The sequence below is a fragment of the Diadema antillarum genome, unplaced genomic scaffold (genome assembly GCF_040938485.1).
Source record: "Diadema antillarum isolate AM-2024a unplaced genomic scaffold, OU_Dant_1.0 seq00000415_RagTag, whole genome shotgun sequence".
Lineage (NCBI taxonomy): Eukaryota > Metazoa > Echinodermata > Echinoidea > Diadematoida > Diadematidae > Diadema > Diadema antillarum.
In genome coordinates, this window is record NW_027271401.1 from 910344 (window position 1) to 938343 (window position 28000).

The window sequence follows — 28000 nt, forward strand, 5'->3', positions numbered from 1 at the left end:
GAAAATCATGTTGAAGATAATCTTTGAAATGTACATCAGAACTAGGTTTTAATAAAGATGTTAATTAATGTTTTGTTACAAAAAATTGTGAATATGAATTAGAATTGTTCGCAATCACTTGAGAACCAGTAATCTCAAGTCTGTTTGTTTGTTTTTTTTTTACCTCGAATAAAAAAAAAAACATTTTTCTTTACATGTCGTAGTAGCTTATGAACCTTATTATCACAATTTGTATATTTCTTTTCATTTTATCAAAGAGCTATCACAAAAAAAAAATTGTTTAATATAATCTATTCTTCCTATCTATACGTCGAAGGTGAGAAGAAAGTATCCTCAGTTTGCGGTTTACAACTGTATCAGCTGGGAGTGTAAATGGTTGTAAATGTCCAATAACAGGAGGAAAGGGCGTACATTATAAACAAAACAATGCACTTAAATTTCAATACACAAAATAATATCAAGACTTTTTTTAAATCACAGATTTGGTTAAGTAAAAACACATACGCACGGAAACGCACAAGTACACACAAGTACACACACACACACACACACACACTCCAACGAACAATCAAAACGCTGTTACTATTAAATTAATGCAGGTCATTAAAAATCTTTGATTTCTCTTATATCGTTGTTTTGTTTTTATTCCTTATGGATGGAAATTGCAGAAGCAAGACGAGGTAGGATGTTTATGTTGATACAGTGTCTATGAACACAACAATTTTACCATACATTTTTTCACGCAGGTCGATCGAGGTTAAACTGATGCAGAAACATTATACTATGAAACATTCCTTTATGCACTGCTTAAGACATTGTTTTTTTGTGTGTTTTTTTTTTTCAAAAAGCAGGGGAAATAGAGAATCTTACAAAAATCGATCGGGTGTCTTGGTCTGACCATTGTGATTTCAGATATAGTGACTTTCCTTGCTCGAGGAGTCGCTGGTAGTCCTACTTGGTGTCAGCTGTGTGAGATATGATGGATAGCTCTCCTGCGGGCACATCAGAAGCTGGTGCTTCGACCTTCGAAGGATTGGTAGCGGTGTACGGCACCATCGGTATATCTTCGGTACCGCTCGGATGGGAGGGCGTCGCAGGCCCCATGACGTTGGTGTAATTAGGAGGTTGGTAAACATTCGCTGAGGCTTGTTGCATCGGATAGATCGCTGAACCTTGAACTACAGTTCCAGCAGCGGAGGGATAATTTCCACCGCCCACAGTGAAAGCAGTTACAGTATTCTGTGTCCTGGCTCGCTTCTTTTTCGCTGATGACACACACACAGCGATGACAATACCGATGAAGGTAAAGATGGCCACCAACGAAATTACAACGATGATAGCTATCACCCAGGTTTCGAGTCCCTGAGAGGCTGAATATGAACAGCAAGTAATATAGGTTGACTATCGTTATATGTTATATGTCATCACATAAACTTTCCAATGACAATGAGCATCGAACAAAAAGTCTCTAGAATTCATATCATTCACATCACTACCCCCCCCCCCCCCACAGAGGGAAAAGCGTTAGCATCTCCAAACACTCAGTCCCTTGACCCTAAACAAAGAGCAAGGAAGAAGCATAAGATATGACGGAACGAGCAAGTCATAACAAACAAGTAACCAGGTAACAAACGCCTACGTGAAATCTCCAGTGTTATTGTATTAAAATAGTCTAACTTTCTGTGGAATTTCTGTAAGCCAAAAATATGACTAAGAATGACATGGAAACAATGTTGTATTGTGTTATGTGTTTCGTTGTCGTTGCTGTTGTCTTTTATTTTGTTACAATACGTGTTTGCTTTGGCTTGCGTTGCTTTTCACAATGCACTTTTTCAAGCATTTTGATGCTTTTTTCCCTCTTCACCAATTAATTTGGTTTATTTTCCAAATATTCGACACAAAGTGTTCATCAGATCGTTGTATTCCAGTTCTAGAAAAGCAAAAGCTCCCTCGTATAGGAGAGGGATATGCCATTTCGACACCCTCCCACTTTAAAGCTATCCATCCTCGTATATACCTAAAACACAGAGAAGACACAGACACGGAAACGGAGGTGATGAATACACCACTTTGGGTTTTTACATTGCCCTTGAATATCATTTTTTTATTCTGATTGACAATTTTACAAATATTCCATCAAGAAAGTGTCCTCTAAATTGTTGGATTTCACCTCAAGAATGCAAAAGTAATATCTCCTCCTGTGGGGAGGGGATAACCCCTCCCACAACCTCACACTCTAATTGCTATTATAGTCGTTCAGTGTGCACCAGAGCGTTCGATTTCGCTTCTTAAAATGCAAGATCTCCCTCGTCTAGGCGGAGGAACCCCCAACGGCGGGCCGCGTATATACGACCATGCACTCCAATTACCCCCCCCCCCCTCCCTCCTCCCCCATTGATTTCTAAAGGAGGTATCTCCTGTAAAGATCAGTGCCCCCTCCACAGAAAAACAACAACAACAACAACAACAACAACTCTGCAAAACGCATCGTGTCAGTTTCCATTCATTAAAAAATATATATGTTATTATTACTGCCCCTCACTTTGAAAAACGTCCGGATCAATCCTTTTGTGTGTGTGTGTGTGTGTGTGTGTGTCCATTTTGTTAACCACAACCGAGATGAACGTCTTGGATAAGACATGAAACCAATCCAAATATGTACGGCGATATTTATCTTTTTTAGATCAAGAGGTTTCTGATTAAAGTTAAGATTTTTCAATTCAATTCAATTCAATTCAATTCAATTCAATTCAATTCAATTCAATCTAATCCATTTACTTAAATTTCATTCTGGAAAACTAATTAGCAATGATAATGTTTTCCGAGCCCGTGATTACAAATTTGCTGTTTTGCCTTTAAGAAATAGTATAATAATAAATGTTAATTGTAAACACACGACACAAAATAAAAACACCAAAATGTGACCTCCAGGCCTCACTGGGCTAGATACAAAAGTAGGTATTGACCGATTCTGTGACGCGCTATGTGTATTTTTGGCATGGGCGCAGCCATAGTGGGTGTATCAGCCGACCCCCTCCCCCCCTCCGCACTCCCCACCCCTCTCCCTACATTAGCACGCGCGCAGAATGAAAAACTGCTTTAGCCAATAGGCGTCTCGTACTGAGTGCGCGAATGCTTGCTAGTGCGCGAACCTTTGTTACAAGTGCGTGATAAACATGTTGCCCCGGGGTGGGGGAGAGCAGGGGGGTCGGCTGATACACCCACTATGGCTGCGCCCTGTGCCGTAAAATGTCTGCAGCCCTCAACGAACCCGAATCGGTCAATAAATCATTTCTCCACAACAGTCATCCAGGGGGAACTTGACCTATTCCACACTGCATTCTGAAATCCCAATAGAGTTATGTAATAAACCGATCACCAGGTTCCCGTATAAAGCAGATTAAAGAAATTCAAAGGTACTTACCACTACCGAGGCTGCACCGGAGTCGAACGTCTTGAATGTGATCGCAGTTGCTGACTTCCCACCCAGAGTGGGGACAATCGGTCAGCCTGCTCTCGTGGCCCAGGCATTCGACGTCGTTGAGATGGATAGGCTGAGAACCAATGGCGGTCTGGGAGGATAAAGTGTTCGCCTCCTCAACGCCTGCGTAGCCGAGTTGGCGGCATACGACTTGGGCGTCGGCCAGCCCCCACTGGTCATCACACACGGTCCCCCACTTGTTGTTGTGGAAGATCTCTAGCCGACCCCCTTCGGGGGAGGGATCACCGACTAGTCGAATAGTTCCTTCGTCATCTGTTCAATAGCACGAATGCAATGAAGGCCAACGGCATTGGTAAGGGTATTGGTTAAGGTACAGGATAGGGAATTGGTAAGGGTATTGGTTAAGGTACAGGATAGGGAATTGGTAAGGGTATTTTAAGGTATTGGTTAGGTTACAGGTTAGGGTATTGGTTATCATATTCGTTTTGGTACAAGCTAGGATATTGGTTAGGGTATTGCTTAGGGTAATGGTTAGGGTATCATAGGGTATTGGTTAGGGACGTATATAGGGTATTGGGTAGATATTGTTTATGGTACAGGTTAGGGCATTGGTTAGTGTATTGGTTAGTTTAAGGTACACGTGGAGTGTATTGGTTAGGGTACAGATTACGGTTAGGGGAGGAACCACGAGTGCAATGAGGGCCAACGGCATTGATTAGGGTATTGGTAAGGGTATTGGTTAGGTTATTGGTAAGGGTGTTATAGGGTATTGGTTAGGCTACAGGTTAGGAAATTAGTTAGGGGATTTGCTAGAATATTGGTTAGAGTATTTGTTAGGGTATAATATGTGACCCTGCACCTCAAAACAAACAAAAAGTCGCCAGACATGAATTTTTAGTTAAGACCATATTCTGAAAGAACAGACTTTCAGCTTTAAAATGATGTATAACTCAAATCAAATGGACTCTCCTAACCTATCTAAATATTGTACAGAAAGCACAAACTCAGAAAAAGTGTGAACTGAGAAAAGAGGCTTTGAAGTACAGTGTCTATTCAAGCGCTTAATCTTTACCAAACCGTGCTGGCTGTGCGATGAATGGGACAAAAAACAGGAAGTAAACCACCAGAGTAACAACAATGAAGGGATTATTAGATTAAACTGAAATTAAGCATGCCTCATTAACACATTCTGTCCATAATTAATGCCAACTTTCAAAGCAGTAGCACTATCCTTTCAACAGTTATTAGAGTTGAAAGTGAAGAGTGTGGACGAGGTTTTTCAGAAATGAAAAAGGGATTCTAAAGACACACATAATCAGATTATTCTACCAAAAATGTTCGAGAGAAACTGCTAAAAAACACACTTTCCTGCCCGTTTTATGATACCACATTGTAGCATAATGTAAAAGAAGACCCGTTCTTTCAGAAAATATGAAAAAGTCAAGTTCGGCTAGGTTGACCCATTTCACTTATTTTCAGTCCTCACGCAAAATCAGTGTGTGCGACTTTATGTTCGTTTTGAGGTGCACGGTCACATATGGAATTGGTTAGGGTACAATATGGTATTGATAGGGTATTAGTTAGGGCATTGGTTAGGCTACAGGTTAGGGTATTGGTTAGAACACTGGTTAGGGTATAATATGGTATTGGTTCGGTCATTGGTTAGATTATTGGTTAGGCTACAGGTTAGGGTATTGGTTAGGGTTTCATAGAGTGTTGGTTCGGGTATTGGTTATCGTGTGATAGGGAAGTGGTTAGGGTACAGGTTAGGGTATTGGTTAGGGTTTCATAGAGTGTTGGTTCGGGTATTGGTTATCGTGTGATAGGGAAGTGGTTAGGGTACAGGTTAGGGTATTGGTTAGGGTATTTGTTTGAGTATTTGTTAGGGTATTGGTTAAGGTATTGGTAAGGTTTTTGGGGTAGGGAAATTGTTAGGGTACAGTCCGACCTCTCATATCCAATTTTCCTTTATCCGGATCTCTCTATTATCCGGATGTGCGATATTTTTTATTTAATGTGCCAATTAATTTCCTATTCAAATAAATATCATAGAAAAACTCATATGAATCATATGTTATTCCCAACACACTAAACACACATTCTCATCTAATTTTCATCTCAATAACATGCAATTAGACATTCGCCACTAAAGCACTACAAGAACATGGACAGACAACTTTTGATTAAAATCTAGGCACCACAGTAAAGTCGATCGTTCATTGAGCAAAAATAATCAATTCTGAACCCAGGCTAGCTGATAAGGTACGCGACATATTCACGCAAAATATGTAGGCCTACATGAAGCTACCATTGAGTAGGCAGCTACAGTATACTGGATGTCTACCATAATATAATCGGGTCAAATCCCTTATCCGGATGAGTGCCGGTCCCGACATGTCCGCATCCATAGGAGAGGTCGGACTCCGTATAGGGGTGCAATCAAGAAATGACATAGGATCTCCGTCTCTGAGTTTCCAGACTATTTGTGTGTACATTAGTATTGATTTCATCATCATAACATTGACATTGATTCGTATTGATTTATTGATTTGCTTTTATTTTTTCCCTAATCATCTGTTTGCATGACTTCCGTTGCAAAACGTCACATCTACTATAAATTCGCATTAGTATTGGGCGCTTTTAAAGCCTTACCGTCGTGGCGATTGGTTTGTTCGGCACAGAGACGAACGCACCACGCAGCCGTAGCCTCCCCCCTCCCCCCCCCCCCCCCCCCCCCAATTCTGTATCTAATGTCGTGACACCGGATGAGAATAGCGCTGGCTCAATGGGTCAGCGAACACATGCTGGAGTCTAAAATCACCTGACCCAAAATGACTGTCCGAGCCACGAGAGTTTCCGATCAGTGCCGAATGGACGCACACTCCCAGTGTGCATGCACATGAAGAGAGGCCAAAAGAGCCACGCGTCTTCTGGCCTCTCTCCTCCAATCACCGCAGCTCGCGGCCACAATGTTTGTGTATGATGCGTACACACACACATTAGTGGCAGCACTGTCCCACACGTTAAATGGATAGCACTGCAGTCTGGCATTGCGCAATTGCATGCACAAATTTCGTTCGTTCCGAAGAGTTACGCAATAACGTACCATTAGGGGTGACATCGTCCGACTTTAGTACAAATAACTACACCTATGCATAAAACCATGGACCAGTTAGGTCCATGATAAAACGCAGTGGAATTCAGATTCTAATTGCAAATTCGAGACATGAAAATGCCCCCGGGATACATTTCTTCATTTTAGACTTTAAAACAATAATAAAGCTAAGAGAAGAAAAAAAGAACATCAATCAAGATGAGAATGATATAAGACATTTTAGATCTTGTGATTTTGTTATTATTTATTATTACAAGAAGTGACAAATTTTCTGCGTATTTAAAACTAAAAATGCAACAACGACAACAAAATATTTTTTCGTCGTTTACGGTAATTTAAGCCCAAATACGAAAGTATTAGTTGTCACATTATTACAAAAGGGGAGGGATTGTATATTACTGGTAGAGATGAGGATTGGGCTTTTGCCTTTCTGTGAGATACCTTTAAGAAACCACCTATGCAACAATACAGAACATACCATTCTAATAAGAATTCAAGGTTTATTAGATGAACATCGGTTCTGGTATGCGTGAGACATCCAAAAATATAGTAAAAAAACCCGATCCTAATAAAAGGTTGGTCCAACGCCCTTTTTATTAGAATTGCTCTGTTTTGGATATCTCAGCCATTTCAAAACCAATTTTCATCAAATGGACGTTCAATCCCTCTATGAATTACATGCTTTTTCATATTTCATTAGAGGTTTCTCATTATCTCACCAAAGAAAATGATGGAAAGTTGAAGTTAGGTCTCAACCAAAGCTATATGATTCCTTTAACCCTGTAAAGCCCGGGGGGGGGGGGGGCGGGGCAAATTGTGCCCCCCCCCCCCACCTCACATAATTATTCTCATTTGCCACTCCTACACCTTTATCCGATTGCAACTAAATTTGGCGACTTTTCCTAAAATCTTATTGCAAACATTTTGATATATAATTAGATATATCCGATATTATTGGCTGCCATGGACAATCGGCCAAACGTAAACTGACAACCATGTTAGTCAGATTTTGCATGATTTTCTGTTCCAATTTCAGTTAACAATATAATAATGGATGAAATGGAGTTTTCTTTGCTGTAATTTGCTGTAGGACCAAAATGTGAAGTAATTATAATTGTGAATTACCCTGAAATGGTCCTCTTATTATTTCATTTATTTTTATATGACATAGGCATCAAACAATAGTTATAATAGAAATAATCGACAGTACAACATTTTTCAAAGACTACTTTTTGTTTTGAGTTATATGCACACAAACTTTGCCTGTAATATTATTTGTTTATCATATTATCGATCTGCAAACTCAAAATTTCAATATTTAGGAAATGTGAAATGTGATACCAATATACTGTATGTACCCATTCCGAGCAATATCAAATGCTGATCTGCAGTTGCGATCTTAACAAATTTTCATTTGTAGAGGGAGACAAACTGAAGAAACTGAAAACCTGACCCTTCACCCCTCTGAATAATATCTTTCTTTCAATACATCACATGTTTCAGATATATTTCTTTATATTGTAATGAATAGCGCCCCCACATGTTGACCTTGAGAAATTTCAACCATAACAAAAAAAAAGTGAAGGTTGATATGCTTTTCCTTTGCACTTGATATGAAAATGGTTGATTTGAACTAAAAACATACATACTGGGGATAAAGAAATAAAACGGTAAAACATGAATTTAGCGTATTTCCTATGTGTTTCTATATATTTTGGTAATATCGCCCTCAGTGGATGACCTTGAGAAATTTTGAATGTTGGGTCATGTAGAGCATGAGTTGCTCTACCCAAGTGCCAAATATGACGGTTATAATAAAGAATTAAACTTTATATACTAACCTATACCCTACCCCAACCCCCCCCCCCCCCCCCCCCCCCCTTAGGCCTGGAAGGGGTCAAAAAAGCTCGGGCTTCTCAGGTTAAAACTTACCAGTGACTCTGCATCTCACACCAACTTCGTCAGTGTGATCGCAGTTATGGGAGCCCCAAGCTCGGTGACTGCACTCGACGAGCCTGCTTTCAGAACCAAGACATTGAACGTCGTCAAGGAGGATGGAACCGCTGCCGCTCCCGAAGTTAACGTTATAGTCGACGACGCCAGGGAAGCCGAGTTGACGACAAACCACTTCAGCGTCGCTTACATCCCACTGGTCATCACATACCGTCCCCCATTCACTGTTGTAGTAGATCTCCACTCGTCCCTCCTCAAAGTTCAAACCATCGGCCAGTCGGATATCTCCGTAGTCTCCTGCTTAAAGGAACACAATGAAGGTCAGAGTTCTATCGTTTACTAGCCCCACCCCTTTCGGTGTCATTTACAATTGTATGCCTACGCTCGTTGTCTATCTTCCCTTCTCCCAAGACTCAACTGGCACTGTTTCTGAGCTCCCCTTTCGTCTTTTCGCGAGCTTTTCTTGCCTCGGAGACCCAGTGAATGCCCCACCTCATCTAAGCTGTCATTACAATACCTACGTCATTCTTGTCACTTTTCAAACTCAACATAGACTTTACTCTAAAGACAATCCGACAGTTTACATTGCGTAATTCAAAAATCGTTGCAAGTTCACGAAGTTTAGAAACTGAAGGATATGAGACGGATGTCTTGAAGTTACGAAGTAAATGTACCAAGCATGTACAACTATTTGTGTCAACAGGTAAGTATTATTTGCATTTGTGTCACAATTGCAATGTATTCATGGTTTTAATGCATTCAGGAATGGTAGTATTACAGTTACATTTCTAGTGGAAATAGTAGTAGTAGTAGTAGTAGTAGTAGTGATGCTTAGTGCTAGAAATAATAGCCATCAAACAGTTGTTAACATACAAGTGAATCAGTTACCTGATGTGAGACTACACCGCACTCCAATGTCTTCAGTGTGACTGCAGGAGCTAACAGAATCCCAACCTTGGTGAGGACAGTCAGCCAGCCTGCTTTCGGAACCCAGGCATGCCACTTCATCCAGGTGGATAGAACCGGTGCCGCTCCCGAAATATAAAATGTTAGAGTTATCGACGCCAGCGTAGCCAAGTTGACTACAGACAACCTCTGCGTCTGGCAATCCCCACTGGTCATCGCATACCGTCCCCCACTCGTTGTTGTAGTAGAGCTCCACTCGGCCTTCTCGGGAGGAAAAACCATCGACTAAGCGGATGTTCCCCTCCTCTCCTGTAAACATGAATACAATAAAGTCTATTATTCAGAGAATGCATCCCTCCTAGAAAGAACACAGTGTTTCCCACAGTGTTTTCACAATGTGTTTTACGTATTCAACTACGTCAAAGCAAATGTAACAGCAAGAAGATGAATTCATGCTGTCTTGTGGTTTTCACAGAAAATGTACATAGAAGTGTTCTATTACTGTGAATTGATGACTTGTAATGTGTTCACAATGTTATGACTTTCGAATTTAACAGTGTGAAAAGATTTCACAGTGTGTTCACAATGCATCCACACTGTGTATGGGATACTGTGTTCTCTCCCGCTGGAAAGAGTCAAGCAATGGGCTCATGTCCTCACATTCCTCGGGAATGTCTTCACAATGATTCAAGTCTATTTCCCAAGACTTTATTGCCACTTTTGGCAATAATATTATTACTGATACTATATTATAGTGATGGCGATCGTAATCAACGACAGTGGCAATTATGATATTCGATTATTGGGTAGTTCCTAATAGCAAACACGGTGTAATCTGATAGTGAGTTAGTGCAGCGTGCAAACAAGAAAACCTTTTCGTAGCATAAACCATAGGGGTTCAGGAAGTCTTTTTTTTTTCCCCCAATACTTTTCCCCCTAAATTACGTAATCTTACATTACGTGAGTAGTTCGCAAATTGCCACCCACATAATTGAGGATGATACTGGGGATGATATCTATGCCCCGTCAAAAAAAAAAAATATATATATAAAGCAAAACAGAAGATGCTAAGGCCTCATGACACACCTAATGTATTTTGTTACACAAGAGCAACATTCAATACTATCATATTTGATACTTCTTCAGCGATCGTTTCGAACTTACCATAAAGTCCCCCGTAGCACGTGGCTTTAGTAACGTCAGTGCGAGAACAATCGTCAAATCGAAAAATACTCTTGTAGCAGTCTATAAGCCTGTACTCTGTCTCATCGCAGATGACCGAGCTGAAATGTATTGGTATATCCACCACAGACCCGTAGTCCTCAATGCTGCCAGTTCCACCCTCGAAACCAAGTTGACGGCAAACAACCCGGGCGTCATCATTGCTCCAGAACGAATCTGCGCACACTGTCCCCCACTGATCGTCGAAGAAGACTTCCACGTAACCCTCTCTAGGATTCGCACCTCCGGCCAATCGCACATCTCCCCTGATTGCTTCGGTATGTAGGTATGAGAGAAGAACGTTGACAATTATCAATCTCGTTTAAAATTTTGCTGTGTAGAATATCAAAAAGAAGGAAATTTACTTTTACCTCATAATAAGTTACATGAAATATTATTTGATGTTGAAACACCGCATACGACCTTCGGTAAATCTCCTGCAGCTATATCCCTTATAAAAGACAAGGATAGCATGTTCTCAATTTTTTTTTTTTTTTTTTATTTGAACTGATTTGTATTCATTTCCCCTCCAAGTTCACAAAAGTATGAAACAAAAATAAATGAGTTACAATGATTATTCAATTATTACTATGCAATAACTTGTCAATTTTTTTGGATAGTAATTCTATACAAGTAAATATAAAAGTAATAGTAAATATTTGGATAGTAACGTAGAGCCAGATTGCAGAAAAGTATTATTGAATTGGAGTGTATTCAATTAGTCTTGGTTGGATTTCTCCTACCCATAGAATAAACGATAGAAAAATAACTGTTTTTTTCAAGGAAAGTCCGCGGGGCTTGTCAATTAAATAGATTGTATATTATTGGTGGGGATGAGGACTAAGCTTTTAACTTTTTGTAAGATACTGAGAAACCTCTTATAGAGTATAAAAGAACATGGGATTCCAAGAGGAATTCAATTTTTATTTGATGAAGATAGGTTTTCAAATGGCTGGGATATCCAAAAACAAGGTACAACAAAGAGATGCTTAGAAAAGGTGGGTCCCAACTTTCATCGCTTGTATTGGATATCCTAACCATTTCAATACCAATTTTCATCAAAGAAAAGTCGAATTCCTCTTGGAATTAAACGTTCTTTCATATTTCATAAGAGTTTTCACATTATCTCCCCCAAAAGGTAAGAAACCTAAAGCCAGGTCTCAACCCAAACTATACAATCACCTCCACTGCTACACTTGACGCCGGCATCTTCCGAGTGGAAACAGTCGAGTGTAGACCATCCTTCGTACTCGCATAATCTCAACTCCAGCTCGTCTCCCATGCAGTCTACATCTGCTCGCCAAATGGGCATCGAGTCACTTCCTTGCCCGAAGTAGGCCGAACCTGGCGCATCCCATGCCTCTCGGTAACCGAGCTGTCGGCACACCACGGCTGCATCGTTGATATCCCAACCGTCATCACATACTGTACCCCATTGCCCGTTGAAGTAATATTCCACGCGCCCTTCGCTCTCCACTGGACCATTCACAAGACGAACCGCTCCATCTGTATACATGGAAATGCGAGGCAAACTTTTTTTATTCTAGATTATTATTAATTTACATATTTGATTTTTCTTCCAACATAATTTCATATATAAATCAAGATTCTTCAATATACTATCACACAAAATAGCAATATCTTGATTTCAATACACATGATTCGGAGGAAAATGAATGTGTAAATCATTTCCCTCATCAAAATATGTATCGTGTTGCCAAAATTTCAAATAATTATCTGAGAGATCATGCGGAAGAAGGACTTCCACTCTAAATAGATCGCAGCACAGGAAACTTACCTTCATAATATGAAGGGGTCGGTGCAATAAAGTGCTAACTCACACAATAGTCATTTTGTGATAATCGCTGTTGAATCTTTGGAAGGTACATACATTGTACATTAATAATACATGAATGCATGCATTTTTTACCATCTTACTGCTTGAATTCAAATATGATATTTTCACGGAGGTTAGAGTGAAGGATAAGGATTATGAAAATGCATGTAACTCAATTTTGACAAAAGTGTGGGTTAGCACTATATTGCACCGACCCCTTCATATGCATATTTAATTAAAAGTGGAATGGTGAAATACTATTGAACATAATAAAATGCACTGTGCTTTATATTCTAGTGCATAATAAAGATATGGTGAATTATGATGATAAAAAGGTGATGATGAGGACAAAAAAAATGATAATGGAGATGATAGTGATAGTGATGATGATGATGACGGTAATAGGGATAAAATGAAATGGTAGGCACAGAAACATTGTGTATATTTGCTGTAGATTTGAATCTAATTCAAAGAAAAGAAATCTGAGTTAAAAAAAAAATATGTATTCAGATTCTATTTGCAATTATTACGTATAGGTACGTATAGTATAGTATACGTATAGTATCATCACGTATAGGTTTCAATCTAGCCTTAAAGGAATATAACGTTTTACCTGATTTAACATAACCTGGAAGTGTGTTCTAAAGGTTTGATCATTTATGTCTAATAGATTTTGTGAAAGTACTAACTTAGGATTTACTTCATGAGGATTCTGAGAATTACGAGTGGAATAAGAATGAACAGTATCATTCAGTTTGATTAACACCTCAAAATATATCGGGAGTATATTGTTCAAGAGTTTAAACATAAAAGGCCAACCCTGATATGTCTTTATATGAGAACAGTGATATATTCACTGTTTGTAACTGATATAAAAAAGCGGATTAGAGTGGGTTAAATATTGTGAGCCAGTACAGATGTGAATGACTTTCTTTGGATATAAATGAATAGAGTTGAGTTTAGTTTTCGCACTTGTAGCCCACACTAGATTACGATACATAATATATTTTAGGATAAGGGAATTGCAAAGCATCAAACGGTTATGTTCAGTAAGACAGCTTTTAGTCCTTAAAAGAAATGCAGGATGTAACGTAAGATAGTGTTCATTCCAAGTTAGGTTTTTATCCATGAGAATACCTAACAATAACAAAAGTTTTACAATAAATAATATGGTAAAACTTATACGTTCGAAAGGCACTTTATCAATCATTATCGTACGCAAAATCATTCGTGCAAGATTGTGTATGCTTAAAATGAATATAATTTGTTTTATCTTTAAACGAGTTTGATACATTTTTGGTAACTCTACATAGAGTGTGGACACTATAAACATATTTATTTATGTGTGTTAATCGTAACATACCCAACGAAGTAAGGATGTCATTCATACATATAACAAAAAAAAAAATATTGAGGCCTGGGGCACGACACTCTTGCTGACATGAATGTCATTATGTACAACATTTTGCTGTCTGCATGATTAACATCCCTAAACCACAAGAGTGCAAAAACCGTGAAAAATGTACATAAAATTGTAACATCTTAAATAACATATAATATTATCGAAAAGTATCATACGCTTAAGATTAATTGAAATCAATTAAAATCCATATGAAATGTTTTTTTTTTTAATTTGCCATTGCGTTTTTAATTTCATATGCCTTAACAAAAAGTAAATCTATAGAATAATTCTTTCGGGAAAAAAATGATATAAATTCAGAACCTTATAATTATGCAGAAATGTAAGAAAAACTACCTATCATTTTGTTTTCAAGACTTTTGGATATACTGAATAAGTCTACAATAACAATTTGACAAAGATCATCTCTCTGAAAAGCTGGATTTATCTTTACAATTTTGAAAGAATTGTGACTTTTTCGAGAAAATACTTATAGAGAGATTGAATATGTGGGTTTGTGGATCAGCCATGTGGTGTATAATTTGTTTGATAATTGATGTGCTTATTCTGTCACAGTCATTTGCCCTATGGATTTTTTTCTTTGTAATATAAATTTAGTACTAATTTCTGTAGGAATTGTAGAGTTAAAAAATTAAGATGAAGAGATAAGTTCTGGAAAAAATTTCATAAAGTCTTCATATCCATCATCAAAATCATTTGCCAGCCCAGCGATGACAACTGCCACCATTACAACAAAAGAATAATAGCATCTTTCAATTTGAAATTAATACTTGAAAATGTTGCTCTTTCTTTCCAACCAAATCATTTATAATTCTCCATGTTGAATCAATTCAACTTGGTTTAACTTATGTGAGTAATACATTTTTCGTAAATTTCTTATAACAGTTGTTAATTTATTTCGGTATTTGTTACATTTTCTCAAATTGAATTCACCAGTATCAATGATATAAATCCTATAAAGCCTATTCCTTAAATGTATAGAACGTATTATTTTTTGTTGTTATCCATGGCCTCTTTCCATGTTTGTTAATTTCTTTAACTTTATTAATGACAATGTTTATCATAATAATACTGTATCTTTAAGGAAATTATTACACAAAATATTCACATCAAAATTACTGTAAATATGTAAAAAATTGTTCAATTGACAAATCTGTTATCTGTATATTTGTTTGTGACTTAATAGATGGAGGAATAGATGTCTAACAAGAGTGGAGGACAGGATTCCCATCGATCAACCCATAGTTATGCAATACACTGTTTATGACTGCCGATGAACCCCCCCCCCCTAATCGGTTATGATTATAATAATTTATGATTAAGCATTTAAACACGTACAATATTGTAATGAAAACATCATACACCTCAGCACGTCTGTAGCACTGTTCCTTGACTAGCAGTAACAACATGGTATGCTGCTGAATCATTCATGGTATTTTGATTTACAATAATTAATATCACTTACGTTGAGAGGTGTGCAGTTCAGCCAATTAATAGTAATAATGATAATGATAAGAAGAAGAAGAAGAAGAATGATAATATTTTTTGTATAACTATGCGCAATATCGGCTAAGAACTAGAATAGAATTATCTTACCATACTCGGCGCTTGTTGATGTCAAAATGGCTATATGCATGAACAAAATCGCGATGCGTTCCATACTGCACAAAAGAGCCTAGAAATACCCTTGTGTTTTGGTGAGACTGTTGAGCGCGTTTTCCGAAGGAAATGAACACTGGCAACTGGTGTTAGGTCGTATATGCATATGTCACAGTGACCAAAATACAGAACGTAATACCAGTGTTCACCGAAAGTCGTCACTCTTCTTTTCTACGCCCTTTTGCAAACACACTTTGAACCTCTCGAATTAATGGAACCTAGTGTCGCCCTTACGGCGTATGTGTATACCGCAAGTACATCGGTGGTATAAGACCATGACGTAGTTGGAGGACAGTACCATTCTATGGATGTATGCTCAAATATTGTATGACATTCTTTAGTGTTTGCTCTGAATAAATTTTGAGAAGTTCTGACAGATCGGTGCAAAACCAGAAATATATAGCCAACACTTTGCATTGAACGTAATGCATGTATTGCCATTCTTTAAGCATCGTACCCTTAAACGGAAGATATGAAGAGTTTGTTTGCAAAAACCGATAAGTCCATATTTGCCGAAGGGAGATATTTGCGATTAAAGGTCAGGAAAAATAAAGAGAATAATAAGAATTTTTTTGCTTCTTTTGACCATAACTTCAAAAAATGTACCTTTATATGTAGTGACCAATATATCATTTAAAAGGTATTATTTTGTACTTTATGACAGAGACCGTACTTCAAAATCTCCAAAAATGGACTTATCGGTTTTTGCGAACGAACTCTTCATATTATTGAACGAAATAAGGATATTAATGTTCTCAGCGAAATACATGCTAGGATTTGTTATGTGAAAAAAAATAGTAATAATAACACTATCATGGTCGCATCAAGGATTGATTGACTAACTAAACCTCAAAATAATGAACACAGCTTTCCAAAGTAATGACATGAGCTGATCACAGACACAACTGTGTAATCATTAGGGAGGGCTGCATTAAGAAAATAATGATAATAACGTATACAAAATAATAAATACTAAATCAGAAAATGTATATGTAGAGGGAAGTAGTTTTTGTATTCTATGTATTTTTGTATCTAGCACCTGATGATGATAATGATTTTAATATCTATGTCGATTTATGCATTTATGTTTGACATCCTCATCAAGCACAAACATTGAAATCCGTTGGTATACTTCAGCAAAAGAGGCTAGATGATTACCATTAAACACACACACACTTTGTTTAATACAATTTTGTTTAATTTTCATTTCATTTCAATTTATTTTCATATTTCTCAAATATATCACAATATAAAGTAAATTGATACGAAATTTATACAGAACATAATTCAAAATAGAACTTCACCGGAATGTTCAAAAGTTTGTCTTGGTATACACAAGGTCTGTATACATGCGAGTAAAACTGAGATCATAATGCGAAAAATATGATAGGGCCTGCGTAAAAGCAAGCTTGTATAGAGCCGCAGGTCCCGTGATAAAATCAGATCAGGGGAAGCATACATGTAAGTACAGATATTTTTACACCATACTATAACTGGGGGATCCGATTAAATCGAACAAAGATCAAATCAAATAAGTGTTACTAAATAAAATACAGAATAAAATACAGAATATATATATATATATATATATATATATATATATATATATGTGTGTGTGTGTGTGTGTGTGTGTGTGTGTGTGACCGTGCACCTCAAAACGAACATAAAGTCGCACAGACTGATTTTGCGTGAGGACTGAAAATAAGTGAAATTGGTCAACCTAGCCGAACTTGACTTTTTCATATTTTCTGAAAGAGCGGGTCTTCTTTTACATTATGCTAAAATTTGGTATCATTAAACGGGCAGAAAAGTGTGTTTTTTAGCAGTTTATCTCGAACATTTTTGGTAGAATAGTGTGATTAGGTGTGTCTTTAGAATCCTTTTTCATTTCTGAAAAACCTTGTCCACACTCTTCACTTTCAACTCTAATAAATTTTGAAAGGGTAGTGCTACTGCTTTGATAGTTGGCGTTGATTAATGACAGAATGTGTTAATGAGGCATCTTTAATTTCAGTTTAATCTGATAATCCCTTCATTGTAGTTACTCTGGTGGTATACTTCCTATTTTTGTCCCATTCATCGCACAGCCAGCACGGTTTGGTAAAGATTAAGCGCTTGAATAGACACTGTACTTTTGCCTCTTTTCTCAGTTCACACTTTTCCTGAGTTTGTGCTTTCTTTCCAATATCTAGATAGGTTAGGAGAGTCCATGTGATTTGAGTTATACATCGTTTTAAAGCTTAAAGTAAGCTCTTTCCGGATATGGTCTTAACTAAAAATCCATGTCTTGCGACTTTTTGTTTGTTTTGAGGTGCAGGGTCACATATATGAAGAGTTTGTTTGCAAAAACCGATAAGTCCATTTTTGAAGATTTTGAAGTACGGTCCCTGTCATAAAGCACAAAATAATACCTTTTAAATGATATATTGGTCACTACATATAAAGGTTTATTTTTGAAGTTATGGTCAAAAGAAGCAAACATTTTCTTATTATCTTTATTTTTCTTGACCTTTAATCGCAAATATCTCCATTTGGCAAATATGGACTTATCGGTTTTTGCAAACAAACTCTTCATATATATATATATATATATATATATATATATATATATATATATTTATATAAATGCATTTATATATATATCTATATATCTATATATATATATATATATATATAGACATCTATATATATATATATATATATATATATATATATATACATTAGCATATTTGCTGTATAAAAGTAGGCCTATAGGGCCTATGTGATATGTTTGGTTGTGATCAGAATGACTTTTTTTTTTATAATGCACGTTTGATTGTATAAAAGATAGATGTGGTATAGCACTGTGCCTTTTCCAATGAAAAAAAAAAATCTTATTATAGACAAAGTTTCAGTGTTTGACCATCAAATCAATACTTTTAGACACGTTATTGTTATTGTTTCTTTTATTGCTGAAACCTGTCATTGTGCAGTGCATCTTAACATAACAGGCCTCGGTTGTAAAACAGCCACCTCAGTCCTGAACCAGACTAACCTTTGATTTTTTTTTATTTTTTTTTTAAGAAGATCGATAAGATGAATGGATAAGAGCGGATAACTTTTTACTTATTTGTGCGAGGTTGGTGATTGCTTAAAGGAGGCCTCCGCATGATTTTCAGATTTTTCATTTCAACAACAATAAATTAGTTGTACTGTGGACAGAGTTTCAGAATCTACGATGATTGGGATGAAGAATAAGAATATTTTCGAAATTTGTAACAAATTGCAATGAACAAGGATGATGACATGGCAGAGTCACCATAAGAATGTATGAGTTGGGGCTCAAGGAAGTAGAACAAATGATGAAGACATGCATAGATTATACACAGGTGAACTCGCAAGGAAGCAGTATTGTAATGGAATTACACTGCTACGTTTCTGAAATAACAATGTGAACCTCCTATGTCATCATCCTTGTTCAGTGTAATTTCTTTAAGGTTTTTCAAAGTATTGTTTCTCTGCTCAAGAACCACAATAAATTCTACAAATTTGTTCATAGAGCTGTTGATTTATGTACTTCATGATGTGAAATCATGAAAATCATCTGGAATTCCCCTTTAATATTGTTTAGGTGACGTGATCTTGCAACGCATACATGTAGGAAAAGGTAACTTTAGTCATGAGGCTCAGGAAATGTGGAATTCATACAACTTCCAGCAATACCAGTTTGAAAGAAACAAACAAACACACCTTAACATTAACACAGCTGATATGGTATTCTGTGCTGAACAGTATTTTCGAATGCAGTTACTTCATAGAAATGTTAAGGCCACCTATACATCTTCAACGCGAACGCTAAAGACGACGCTAGGGTGTTAAATATAGCGTTCTGCACATGTACGAGTCAGTTGTTTCCATTGTTCAAACCGCGAGGTTGCGTCGTCTTAGAGCGTTCGTGTCGCAGATCTAGAGTGCGCTAACGGGCAGAGATGCAGACTTATGTGTATGTTTGATATGATAGACATCTGTTGTACACAGTGCCCCTCCCTCCAGCCCCACATTTTTTTTTTATTGGGGGGGGGGGGGTGGGGGTTGTTGTGTTATGTATGTGTGTTTTTTTTTTTGTGTGTGTGTTTTTTTTTGTCAGGGGAAGAAGCCCCGAAATGGAATCACACAGTTGCGATGGATTTTGATTGAATTGAAATGAATCGCCATCACTAGTAAGAGCTGCCAGATGGCATGTAGTCCCCAGCTTTGCGAATATCATGGATTCTGTCGAAGGAAGTCTATTCATATTTTATATCTCGTAATTTTCTTTTTTTTTCATACTCGTTCTCTCTCCCGTTTTTATCTTTTGTTGTATATTGTTTCATATTCCATGTTTCAGCAAAATAAACCACAAATACAACAAAAATTGCATGGGTGCAATTTCGAATACAGCAATTAAGACAATTGAAAGTGTGAAATCTGAAGAATCTACATAGAAGTATTGCTTGTAGAATAAGGATTTCTTTACTTCACTCCCCACTTATATATGTTTAAGTCCTTCTTGATCATAATAACTCGGAAACGTATGCTTTTGCTTTGATAGAAGCTTTGTAGAAACAAAAATGATAATGATGATAATGATAGTGATGATACAGTTCTTGTTGTTGCTAGTATAATTTTTTTCATGTTGTAAGTTGGATACTACTCTTTCATGTGAAACTGCGTGTGGCTTAATGCTTGAATATGTTTGTTTCATTTAATTGAATGTCATATCTAACCGTCTAAATTGCATTCTGCGAAACATTGTAGGTAATTTTGTTTTATATACAGTTATGCATATTATTATATAATATTCAAATTAGTGAATACAATGGGGATTATGTGTATATATGCATGTATGTAAATATGCAACATATTTACAATGGTTATTCATCTTTATACTGAATGCTGTGTTTCACAACTAAAGATGACGTCATCTCAAGAGCAGACACAGGTACCCACAGAAATACCATTCTGTATGTTATAATAACATGTGTGACCCTGCAACACAAAACCAACCAAAAAAGTTGCCAGACATAGATTTTAAGTTTAAGGACAGATTCTTAGAGAGAGCAGACTCTAAGCTTTAAAATGATGTATAACTCAATCCAAATGGCCTCTCCTAACTTATCTAAATACTGGAAAGAAAGCACACACTCTGGAAAAGTTTGAACTGAGAAAAGAGGCTCTGAAGTACAGCGTCTTTTCAAACCCTTAATCGTATACCAAGCCGTGCCAGCTGTGCGATGAAAGGGACAAAACACAGGACGTAAACCACCGGAGCAACAACAATGAAAGAACTATCAGGTTAAGCTGAAATTGAGTATGTTCTAATAACACATTATGTCTATGATTAATGCCAACTTTCAGAGCAGTAGCATTATCCTTTCTTAGTTATTAGACTTGAAAGTGAAGAGTATGCAAAGGATTTCAAGAAATGAAAAGGGACCTCGAAGACATACCTGATCATTCTACTCTCCCCTCCTAAAAAGGTTGTAGAGAAACTGCTAAAAACACACTTTCCCATTCATGTTATGATCCCAAACTAGAAAAAAAAAACAGTGAAGAAGAATGATAGCTCTTTCAGAAAATATGAAAAACTCAAGATTGATTCGATTGACCCATTTGACCATTTTTGAGTCATCACGTAAAATCAATGGGTGCGACTTTTTGTTTGTTTTGTGATGCACAGTCACATTTAGTAGGCGGAATGAATCAAACCATAAGGAGACATTTATATTTGACATTATTTTCATTTACAGATGTTGTACTTGTAGCATCTATGCACAGGCAGATTGTATTATTTCATGTGAACGATAAGCCTTGATATGAAAGTTAAATAAAGTAATTACATCAGTTTTCCACATCATTTAATTGCATCAGTAAATGAGACAAGATTAAAGGTATACTTAATATTGTACGATATTGAAATCTCACTTGATGATAAATATAAGTTGTATCTTCTACCCTTTCCAATTATAATCAATATATATATTTTCTTTTCACTGTGGTTTCCTCGTATGCAATATAGCATTGCAATTATTTCACTCGTTGTATTCGTCATGATTTCACAGAGAGTCAATATCTGTTACAAATAAAGTGCAATGAGGTTTTCAGTTTCTTCAGATTAAAAAAGTACACTAAAATAAACTTTTTTTACATTGCTCTATATGTAAAACAATCATAGATATACGAACAGATCGACGAAAGACAAAACAACAATTAAATTTGCAGAAGTAAAGCGTTTTCAAAATCCTAATGAATTACTCGTTATTGGTGAGCATTAAATTTGCATAGGCAAGATCTAAGAAAAGCGATTTGATCCATCCTCAAACACGATTTTTAATTTTCAATTTCATTGTAATCTGTCGACTTCGAATTGAAAAAAAAAACACATTTTGAATCATTATGTTGTAATGTTTATATCTAGTCAATAATCATAGCTGCTTTTCATTTGAACAGCAAAACGGAGAATCTTTACGTGTGACTGGGTATTAAACTTGCTCTGACCATGATTTTACGCGTCAATACGGATTATTTTTCTTGTAAGACTTGTTGGTAGTGAATCGCCCTATTTGGCAATCTCGGGAGGCTTAGATACAGTGGTCCCATCTGATTCTGCCTGCGATGGATTTATGGCGGGATGAGGAGCCATCGGTACGTTATTTTGGCTGCCGATGGGAGGGATGGACGCCGCAGGCCCCATGACGGTGGTGTAGCTAGGAGGCGGTGGGTAGAAATTCACTGTAGCTGGCTGCGTCGGATAGACCGATGAAGCATGTACTGTTGTAGGTCCGGCGGCGGAGGGATAATTTCTACCGCTCACTGTGAAGGCGGCCACCGTAGGTCTATTCTGCGCACCGGTGCTCTTCTTTTTCGCCGACGCACACGCAGCAATTACAATGCAGCTGATTGTAATGAAGGCTCCCAAGGAAATAACAACTATGATAGCTATCACCCATGTTTCGAGGCCACTGGAGGCTGAAAGAGATCACACAAACATTTAACATAGCCATGTCGTCAAAAACTTACCAAAGATAATCATGTCCAGACAAAAACCAAGAGAATTGCATAATTCATAGCATTCTTATCACTGCTGCATAGACATGCATATTGTGTATTATATCATTAATTTTCTTTCATGTCGTTGTTCATGCAAGTCAAAAGACTGTGTTAAATGTATTTTATATATTTCCTGCATGTTCATGATTATGTGCTTATATATATCGTGGTTTATGCAAGTCAAACGACTCTGCGTTGAATTTACTTTGTATATTTCCTGCATCTTCATGATTATGTATCTTATGTATATTGATTTGCAGAAAATAAAGTATATATCTATCAAACAATCAAACAAATATATTCTGATTATATTGTATATGTATACAGAGTATACTAATATGCACTTATATTAATATCTACTTATATCATAAGTGTCAACATCCAAAAGTAATCAACTACTGGTATCTATAAACAGAGTAGCCTGCTGATCAGGCCACTCTGGATAAAGAATTGCAATAAGTAAAAAAAATAGGTACATAAATAAATAAATAAATAAATAAATGAATGAATAAATAAATAAACGCGAAATCTGCGAATGCCAAAATATGTTCCTCTCACTTCGACATAATGTCAGTACACCGAAAACCATAATCACTGCATCGTACACCGTCGTATGTGTAAATGCTGTTGCCTTTGTACCCTTGTTTTCCTGTATTTTGTGTTTGATTTGGTTTCAAATTGGCCTGTGCAGGTATATACTTCATATCTAATGCACCTTTTCTCTATCAATGTCCTAATTTCAGGCCTAATTTTACGTTAAGTTTTTCTCTTCTTTTTCCAGTGAGAGATGGTTGTAGACTTTAAGATCACAAAAGCACTTTGCTGGTGTGCCATGTCCCTTCGTCACCCTCCCTCTCTTCATTGGGCTTTTCGTCTTCCTTGACTGTTCGAATTTGTGATTTTCACCCTCTATGTATTTCTCATTGTTCATACTTATGTGGTCGACATTTTGCCAAAATGAGCTGTCTGTAAGTGCATACTAAGTAGCTACAATTAAGAGTAAAGAAGATTATATTGGGATGCTTTTAGTGTCTAATTAGATAGTAAGAAGCAAGTCAAAAAAATCTGAGAGAAACATATATCAACTGGAGCTAAAATGTGCTGCTTATTTGAGCATTAGGTATAAATCGAATATTTTCTTAACTGAGGGACTTTGAATGATTTTGCGACGATTTTAGCAACGATGTAAACGACATAATTATACCAATAATAAACGGAGAATTGTTTTTTTTCTTTTACTAGCAAAGGAAGATACGAACTGTTGAAAAAAAAAGCAAAAAACAGATGTGTGGCGTTTGAGCCCTTATGGGGTTAAACACCCCGGAGCCTTCACCTACATACCCCCCCCCCCCACACACACACACACACGTACACACACTCACGCACACATTCCCCTTGGAACATGATCTTATGCGATTATTCCGATGTTCTCAACCCACAGAGGTTTTCAAATTAAACTTACTTCTATAGCTGCATCTCACTCCAACGTCTTCACTATGATCGCAGTTGTTGGAACCCCACCCCCGGTGGGTGCAATCAGCCAGCCGGCTTTCGTATCCCAGGCATGACACGTCGTCGAGGTGAATATTACCGGTGCCGCTGCCGAAGGAAACATCGGAGTCATCGACGCCGGGGAAGCCAAGTTGGCTGCAGACTACCTTGGCCTCATCGTATCCCCACTGGTCATCGCACACCGTCCCCCACTCGTCGTCGTGGTAGATCTCAACGCGGCCTTCTTCGTCTGAGAAGCCATCGACTAGTCGGAGCTTCCCTTCGTTATCTGTGATCAACGGATGTAGTAATGGTGATTAGATTGTAAGTTTACAATCTGGCAATGACGTTATTATTTCGGTCATCAGTCTTTACCGGTAAAATTTTGATAGTCCACTTTCAATCCCGTTAATTTTTTTTTTCTTCCTTGTCCAAATCCATACCTTATGAAATGATTTTTTTTTTCATGCCTGTTACTCGTCATAATGACTTTGCTTTGGTGACGGATTCTGGAGACTTGACCTCAAACAGGACTATCGCATCTCTGATTTATGACAGTTTATCCTCCATAGAAATACCCACCAGCTATTAGCTACAGATAGTGCAAATATCTGTTTTAAATAGCAATCTGTTTACACTGTGAAAAGAGTTGATAAAATGTGTATAAAAATGTGGAATGCAGAACATTGAAACTCTGAAAACTCAGAAAACTGAAATAAAGTACAGGACGTTAATCTTGTTCACAAGTTTGTTTGTTTGTTTTTTATTTGTTTTTTTTACTTTCTACATTCTCATGTATGATGTATTTCTCAAACACTTTGCGAGAAGCCGTTCTATACCAGTGAATCACATCTGGTAACATCTGACACAAATGAACATATCTATTCTTAATAATGTGCAATATTATTTTGTTTTGTTTCATTAGTTTTGAGTATCAGACTGAAACGAAATCAATTAAAATTCAGCATTGAAATGTTCACTTTATTTCTTAGAGTACAAACTTGAGTTCCTTTAACCGGATTGATTAATGCTTTAATACCGAGTAGGAATATATCAGATATAATAATGTTCCATAAAACGATTTTGTAAGTGATGGAGTTTTGCATGTGTTTGTTGTTTTGTTGTTGTTTCTGTCACATCCTGATGTAGAAATTTTAGGATTGAAACTAAGCAAAATACCATACAGATTGTTGTCACAAAAGTTTCAACCTATTTAATCTTAAGAAACTACATATTTTTTCACTATTATTTTATATTTTTTTTCAAATAATTTCTTTTTTTTTTTAATTTTATGGAAATTCTATGTGAGTGGTACTTGTTTCAAGTAACATAGTAATATGATCCCTGCCAATTAGCCCTTGTTGGTTGTTCTCTCCAGAATATTCAAAAGTATGCCAAGCTAACGTATTTACAATTTCAAAGTAAGAACACATTCATACAAGGTTTGTTTCTTTGTTTGTTTCTTTGTTTGTTTGTTTTTTCTTGTTTAATTCCCCACGACATTCCTCAGGTAGACCAAGGAGGTGCACTCGACCTCCCTGGATAGACTCGAGATCGAACCCGGGTCCTCTGGATCATGAGGCAGACGTGCCGCCTACTGAGCCAAATCACCGCACAAATCAATCCAATTTAAATGTGAAGGAGAAAAGACAACAGAAAGGGCGCGTTTTCTTTAGTTGTCTTCAGAGTATTCACAATTTAAATGTTTGCGTCGGTACAATGCTTGATATTATTTTGTTTTCGGAAAATTCTTCCTTTCCTCTTCCTTTCTGTTGCTAACAGTTAATGTTTAATTGTTGCTGTGTTCGTGCGGATATTATTCCGTACCGACTCCCTCCCGTCATCTCAAAAGAGATTGATAGGCAGTGGAGACAGATTACTGTTCGTTGCACGCCAAGGACACAAACAATATCAAAGTTTTACGTGTTTCTTGTATTGACATTATCAGCCTAATAATTCCTCATTACTTTGTAGATAGAAATGCCGCAGGCCAATATGTAACCATAATTTGCGATATTGATCAAACGCTTTATGAGTTGCTTGTAGCTTGGAAAACTGAAAGCCAATAATAAGCAAGGATAGCCAAGGCTGGGGGATAATGATTTATTTAATGACTACAGTAGCAATACACAACATATTGCATTTTTTATGTTACGATCTTTTTATCATCAGACTATACTTACCAGTGACACTGCACCTCACACCAACGTCTTCAGTGTGATCGCAGTTATTGGAACCCCATTCCCTGTGGCTGCACTCGATGAGCCTGCTTTCAGAACCATGGCATTCGACGTCATCGAGGTGGATGGAACCGACGCCGCTGCCAAAATAAACTTCGGGGTCATCGACGCCGGCGAATCCCAGTTGACGACAAACCACTTGGGCGTCGGTAAAGTCCCACTGGTCGTTACACACCGTCCCCCATTCATTATTATAGGAGATCTCCACGCGCCCCTCCAGTGAGGAGGACCCGTCGACTAGCCGGACATTCCCCTCATCTTCTGCTTGAGAAAATTGCAATGAAAGTCAGGTATATAGATCCAGGAGAAACTAAACGAACTGAGTTGAGGGGCCCAACGGTTATTGGAAAATATTAGGATCACCTGTAATTACATTTTCTACGCTCCGCACCCAGAGTCTGATATGAACACGACTCAAACAACTACCAGACGATCATTGCTACCTGTGCGTCGGCGGCACCATCAAAAGTTATATTTTAAAACGTGCAAGCATAAATCATTGTATGGAAGCTGACGAGTACTTGTGAAACAGCTTTTATCCCTTCTTCTTGATTTTCTGCTTCCCAGCCCAGACGTCTGGAAATCAATGCTTTCTTCTCTGTTATCTTTTGACTAATTGGCTGATTTTGAATAACCAATTCTTTCGCAAATTGTAAATACTTTACGCTATAGGATCTAAAATCATATCCTATCAATACAGATTCGATAAAACTGAAAACTTGAGAAACAGAAAAGACTTGCGGAAGGGCGACAAAAACCTACGATAGCAATATCAAAGCAATCAAAATAATCATGCAGTTACCTGTGAGACTGCACCTTACTCCAATGTCTTGACTATGACCGCAGTAACTGGAGGAGCCCCAACCCCTGTGGGTACAATCAGCCAGCCTGCTTTCGGAGCCCAGGCATGACACTTCGTCAAGGTGGATAGTACCACTACCACCTTCATAGTAAGCGTTGGAGTCGATGACGCCAGCGTAGCCTAGCTGACGACAGACGACCTGCGCGTCTGGTAATCCCCACTGGTCACCGCACACCGTGCCCCACTCGTTGTTGTAGTAGAACTCCACACGGCCCTCCTGTTCGTATTCGCCACCGACCAGTCGGATGTTCCCCTCGTCCCCTGTTCATAAGAAATCAACGAAGGTCGGGTACGTTTAAGCCGATGAGTTGTTATTTACCTTCATGAGCCTTCTTTTGAATTGGAAGGAGAAGATCTAAAGCAGTCTGTAAAACGTTTAAGCATAAGCAAACAAATTGCGAACGGATATAGTATACTCTGCAGTTTGACACCTCTGAACCATTTTATAATATTTTATGTAATAATAATGATGATGATGATGATGATAATGATAATAACGACAGTAGTAGTAGTAGTACTACTACTACTACTTAAAATAATAATAATAATAATAATGATAATAATGATAGCAATAATGATAATAATATTGAAAATAATAAATAATAATAGGTATTTTATATCCATGACAGCCGCTGCAGCTTTGAAACTGTTTCACCAAAGAGTCCTTTCATTGTTATTACCCTAACGTTGCCAGGTACCCATTTTGTACACTTGGGCCGAGACTGACATGGTGGGTACAACTCGTCCAAGGACGCAAGCACTGGGCGGGAATCGAGCTCGGGCATT

At 37.4% G+C, this 28000-nt stretch overlaps 1 protein-coding gene across 1 annotated transcript; it reads right to left on the reverse strand.

Moving 5' to 3' along the window:
* Window positions 1-89: 89 nt before the first annotated feature.
* Window positions 90-27999, reverse strand: LOC139732377 (scavenger receptor cysteine-rich domain-containing protein DMBT1-like). Its single transcript, XM_071643244.1, has 10 exons — window positions 27942-27999; window positions 27155-27475; window positions 26296-26613; window positions 24084-24401; window positions 11820-12143; window positions 10581-10910; window positions 9399-9725; window positions 8490-8807; window positions 3425-3754; window positions 90-1370 (listed from the first exon to the last, which is right to left on the reverse strand). The coding sequence occupies exons 1-10, from the start codon at window positions 27997-27999 to the stop codon at window positions 952-954; spliced, it is 3063 nt and encodes a 1020-aa protein (XP_071499345.1). The 3' UTR covers window positions 90-951.
* Between the last annotated feature and the right edge of the window lies 1 nt (window position 28000).

Bases quoted from the DNA above. Each gene is read 5' to 3' on its own strand.
- LOC139732377 (XM_071643244.1), bottom strand. From the start codon at position 27,999: ATGCCCGAGCTCGATTCCCGCCCAGTGCTTGCGTCCTTGGACGAGTTG. The intron at 10,911-11,819 runs GTGATTGTATAG...TACATACCGAAG, and splicing joins CGTCAAGTGTAGCAGTGGAG to CAATCAGGGGAGATGTGCGA. The intron at 9,726-10,580 runs GTAAGTTCGAAA...TCATGTTTACAG, and splicing joins GTGCTACGGGGGACTTTATG to GAGAGGAGGGGAACATCCGC.